The sequence below is a fragment of the Pollicipes pollicipes genome, unplaced genomic scaffold, assembly GCF_011947565.3.
Source record: "Pollicipes pollicipes isolate AB1234 unplaced genomic scaffold, Ppol_2.1 Scaffold_5724;HRSCAF=6776_pilon_pilon_pilon, whole genome shotgun sequence".
Taxonomy (NCBI): domain Eukaryota; kingdom Metazoa; phylum Arthropoda; class Thecostraca; order Pollicipedomorpha; family Pollicipedidae; genus Pollicipes; species Pollicipes pollicipes.
Genome location: NW_023596746.1, coordinates 41,501,465 through 41,505,820, shown reverse-complemented (window position 1 = coordinate 41,505,820; position 4,356 = coordinate 41,501,465). Strand labels below are relative to the sequence as shown.

The window sequence follows — 4,356 nt, the reverse complement described above, 5'->3', positions numbered from 1 at the left end:
GTGCTGCGTTGCTCCAAGCTTAACCAGTCGTGGGTGCATGGTAAAATGTATGTTAGCAATTCTGCATGCTGTGTAAGCCGTTGTGCAATACGTACCCGTGACGGGGAAAGGGAAAAAAGTTTGAGGATTGCCGGCGACCTTGGAAGACAGTCATCAGGAGTTTTGCGAAGGAGGCATTGGATAGAGCTGAAAAACGTCAGATGCTGGGTACTTTGCGGGCTGTAAGCATACGAAGAAAGCTTCTGCGCCGTCGTTGCAACACTGTCTTTCACAGCTCGTCACTGGATTAGCAGCACCGTTATTGAACGGGACTGTGCCATCTTCGGTGGGGACCCATTCAATGCTTTGGGCCGCTACCAGCTTTTTTTCGTTTTGTCCACGTTCCACTTCGTCCTAATGCAGTTACAAAGTCTTCTCCGCGTTGGAAAAAGCTGATGGTTACGTCATCGTGCCGCGTGACAGCCAGCTTCCACCTGTCTTACGCATCTCGGTGTCCGTTCCCTAAACCTCCAAATCATTATCATCGCTACCAGGGTCCGCCTCTGCTCTGGCAACGCCGAAAGCGCGCAGCAGTGTTCGCGCCCCAACGAGCGAAGCCCCTGCCCTCTTTGGGCCGCTGTCTCAGCGTCGCCCCGTGCGGACACGGAGCTTGTCTCGCGATCGCCGTGACTACAGAGCCACGACACTGCCTGTCCGCCTTGTCCGAGGACGCCTGGCGGCAGTGCCCCCCCCCCCCCCCCCACCCCCACCATCCTCCCCCCTATCTGGCACCACCAACGGCCGGGAATAGCCGGCCCGCCGCCACCACTGAACCGCGTGCCTGTTTTCTTTCAGCGGCCAACAGATGTCACTCGGAGCGGGTGCAGGCCGCGAGTTCGAGCGCAACGCGTCAGACGCTGGGTATGGCCGAGATGGAGTCGGCCTCGCCGGGCTACTGCCGGGCCCTACGCCGCTTCACGGTCTGCCTGCGCGCCACGGAGCGTGCCTGCCGGGGTGACCTCACCTACCACTCCCCTGCGTATCCTGGAGCGCAAGATCCAGAGGCTCACTGCCAGCGGGTGATCGCCGAGGCGGGCGAGGCGCCGCCGCCGCGGCCGCGCCGCGCCGACCACCGCCCACTCGCAGGCCGACGCTGCAAGAGTCGGTCTGCGCGTACCACGGCGACCCGGAGCCGGCGTTCTGCGGCCTGTTCGGCGACCCGCACGTGCGCACGTTCTCGGGCGAGTACCAGACGTGCCGCGTGCAGGGCGCCTGGCCGCTCATCGACAACCCGTACCTGGCCGTGCAGGTCACCAACGAGCCGGCGGCCAGCGACCCCACCGCGCCACCGCGCCCCACAGGTGAGGGAGTGGGCGGCGCGGGCGAACCGAGCCGACGCTGCGCAGCTGGCTAGCCGGCGCGCGCTGTCTGTGAGACGGCGCCGTGGGCGGCGCAGGTGTGTGCCTCGGCCGCGTGTGGGCGTGTGGCGGGATTTACCTGTGCTGTTCGTGTCCAAACGGGTCATGGTCCTCTGTTGGGTTGAAGACGCGCAGCGAGCTGCTGAACCGCCGTGTCGTGTTGTGCCGTCCATAGCCGAGGCTGCTGTGCAGTCGTCGTCGTGAGGTACAGCGTGTCTATTCTGCCTTCCCGGTCCTTATCTTTTGGCGGTGCAGGTCATGTCTAAGGGTTCTGTCACGGATTGCTGGGTTGGAGGAGGGATGGGTTGGGGCGGGGGAAGGGGTCCACGAACTTCATCACCTACGGTGTATATTGGATAAGTGCGTATGTGCTGAATGACTGGCAGACAGCGGACCGTGCTGACACCTTCCGTTCGGACCGTGTGCACATTTGTGTTCTGCTTGATGTGCATGTCTGCATATGTGCGCCCGCTGTTCCATTCGTCGCTCATGTACAGCGTACAGATGTGCCATGTCACGGCGACAGGCGGCCCGCTTCTCGTCGTTTTGCATACCTGTGTGTTCAGTTTGTGGCGACCGGAAAAGCACGCCGATAGATAACCCACCCGACGCCATGCCCCGTGACAGCCAAGGTCATCCGACGGCTGCCGCCGACACCTGTTTTTGCCGGGGCACCTCGCTGTTGACGTGGGCGAGGCCGACGAGGTGGCCACCGCCCGCCGACGGGGCCCGACAGCGACAGGGGGCCCGCTGTCAGTGTCAGGGCTGTCGCCGCGGAGCCAGCGCGCCGACGCAACGCCTCGCGTCGCCGCCGCAGATGTCGGCGCGCCGGTGGGCGATGCTAGCGAGCCTTGGAGCGCCGTCGGACCACGCGGTGATGTCGATTCCGCCGGGTCTGCAGCCAGCCCGGTCGCGTGTCGATTCCGCCGGGTCTGTAGCCAGTCCGGTCGATTCCGCCGGGTCTGCAGCCAGCCCGGTCGCGCTCGGAGTTACCAGCGTTTGGAGAGTTGCATCCCGCTGACAGCCCCTAATGTCCGCCCGTTAGTCACCAAAGCGTCATGTTCCGCAACAGCCGGCAGCGCTGCAGTAGGCGGCGTCTTTCCGTTCCCACGCAACGCTCAGAGCGTCGGCGGTTGCCGACTCTGTTCCCGACGGCGCTGCAGGCGGGCCGAGTCGGGTGGCCCTGTGACGCGCTGTCCCGCCGGGTCACATGCTGTTCCGCCGCGTCACACGCCGTTCCGCCGCGTGATGCGCCGGCCCGGTGGCCGCTGTGGCGGCCGTCGCGCCGTTGAGTGACAGCCCGCTCTGTGGCTGGCACCTCGGTCGGCTGAGGAGGCGGCTGAGAGAGCTGCACGCCGGCCCGCTCCCTCGGGGCCCTGCGCCGGCCCGCTGCACGCCACAGTTGATTGCCACTGTTTATCGGAGCGCGGTCACGGCAGAGGCCCGCTGACGCCTCCGCCAACGCCTGCGCCCAGACCCGGGGAGCGTACGTCAGATGTGCCCTCGGAATGTCAGGAATGCAGACCCGATGTTCGTTTCGGTATTCGTTGGCGGCGGCAGGGCGATAGCGGTGGAGAACTAGGCTGGTACGGGAGGGGGAAGGGGGGAGGGGGGTCTTGCGGTGTTCCGGTCCTGTTGTGATGATTTGTGTTCTGACAAGGTGCGATGGGCTTCTTGTGTGTGCATATCGTGTTGTCAGTATGATATACACTGACTTACACGATATACACGCGATAAACGGTGGCTTTTGCAGGTGTATGAGTGTGCAAAATGTGTTCGTGACTTCCACATAGCTGTCGTCGATTTCGTCTCTTCGGAATACAATCAGCTGCTCCGGGTACCGTTTGAGGCCGTTTTATCGCCGAACCGCTTGCGTTGTGCTGCACCCCATCAATTTCCAGGGTCGCCTTCAATGGTCGTCTGCCGACGTGTGACGCAGCGGCGCATGCTGCCCCCCCCCCCCCCCCAGCCCTGGCGCCTCTTTGACACTGCCCCTCCCTTCCAGCTGACCGTGATTGTGAAGCGGAACGACCCGTGCACGGCGCAGCTGACGTATGAGGCGCGGGGCGACCTGTTGCCGGCGGCGTTCGTGGACGGCGCGCTGTCGTCGGGCCGCCGCTCGGGCCACAGCGTCACCGTCTCGGCCGTGGTGCCCGGCCAGCACGTGCGCATCACTCTGCGCCACATCAACGCCACGCTGGTGATCCGGCGCGTGGCCGGCCACCTGACGTTCGCGGCGCGGCTGCCGCGCGGCCTGACCGAGCAGTCGGCGGAGCGCGCGGGCCTCGAGCTGTGCTCGCGCGGCTGTCCAGCCGGCGAGCGCATCGACTACCGACACGTGCTGAGCGCCGGCCGGCCGGTCAGCACCGTACACCGCGGCCGCGCCGCCGTGCTGACGCGTGACGTCATCGCCGACATGTGCCGCGAGTACCGCGTCACCGACTTCTACTTCGACGCGTGCGTGTTTCGACGTGCTGTTTACGGGCAAGACGGCGTTCATGGAAGCGGCGCGCGAGGCGCAGCAGGACCTGCGCGCTTGATGCCGCAGGCCGTTACCGAGCTGGCCAACCGAACGCGGCTGCAGCTGGTGGCGGCGCCTGACGCCGCGCCGCAACGCCGTGCTCCCGCCGCTGAGGACGCTGCTGCTGCTGGCGCTGGCGCTGGTGCTGCGGTGACGCGCGGTGATGTGACGGGGGGTGGGGGCGCCGGCCGGTGGCAGGGTACAGGCGGCCCGGCGGGTATGCTCCTCATAGGGCGAGACGACGCCGGGACCGCGGTGGGCCGGGGCGAGCCGCGCCGGTGGCGGCGCCGCGCCATGCTCGGGTGCCGCACGCCGGGCGGATCAGCTCCGCCGGCGGCAGTGCCGTCAGGGAGGGTGGGAACGTTGACGCCGCCACACGGCAGGGTACGCCGTGTGGCGCCCGCCTGTTTTGCGCCGCTGGCGGCGGGCCGGGGTCAG

At 66.1% G+C, this 4,356-nt stretch overlaps 1 protein-coding gene across 1 annotated transcript; it reads left to right on the top strand.

Annotated features, from left to right (window-relative positions):
- Positions 1-893: 893 nt before the first annotated feature.
- On the top strand, positions 894-4,072 carry LOC119103055 (repulsive guidance molecule A-like). The gene is given in 5 exon segments (XM_037226504.1): positions 894-1,118; positions 1,121-1,340; positions 2,215-2,228; positions 3,403-3,854; positions 3,982-4,072. Coding segments are annotated over 5 exon segments (993 nt in total). The 5' UTR covers positions 894-902.
- The last annotated feature ends 284 nt before the right edge of the window (positions 4,073-4,356 follow it).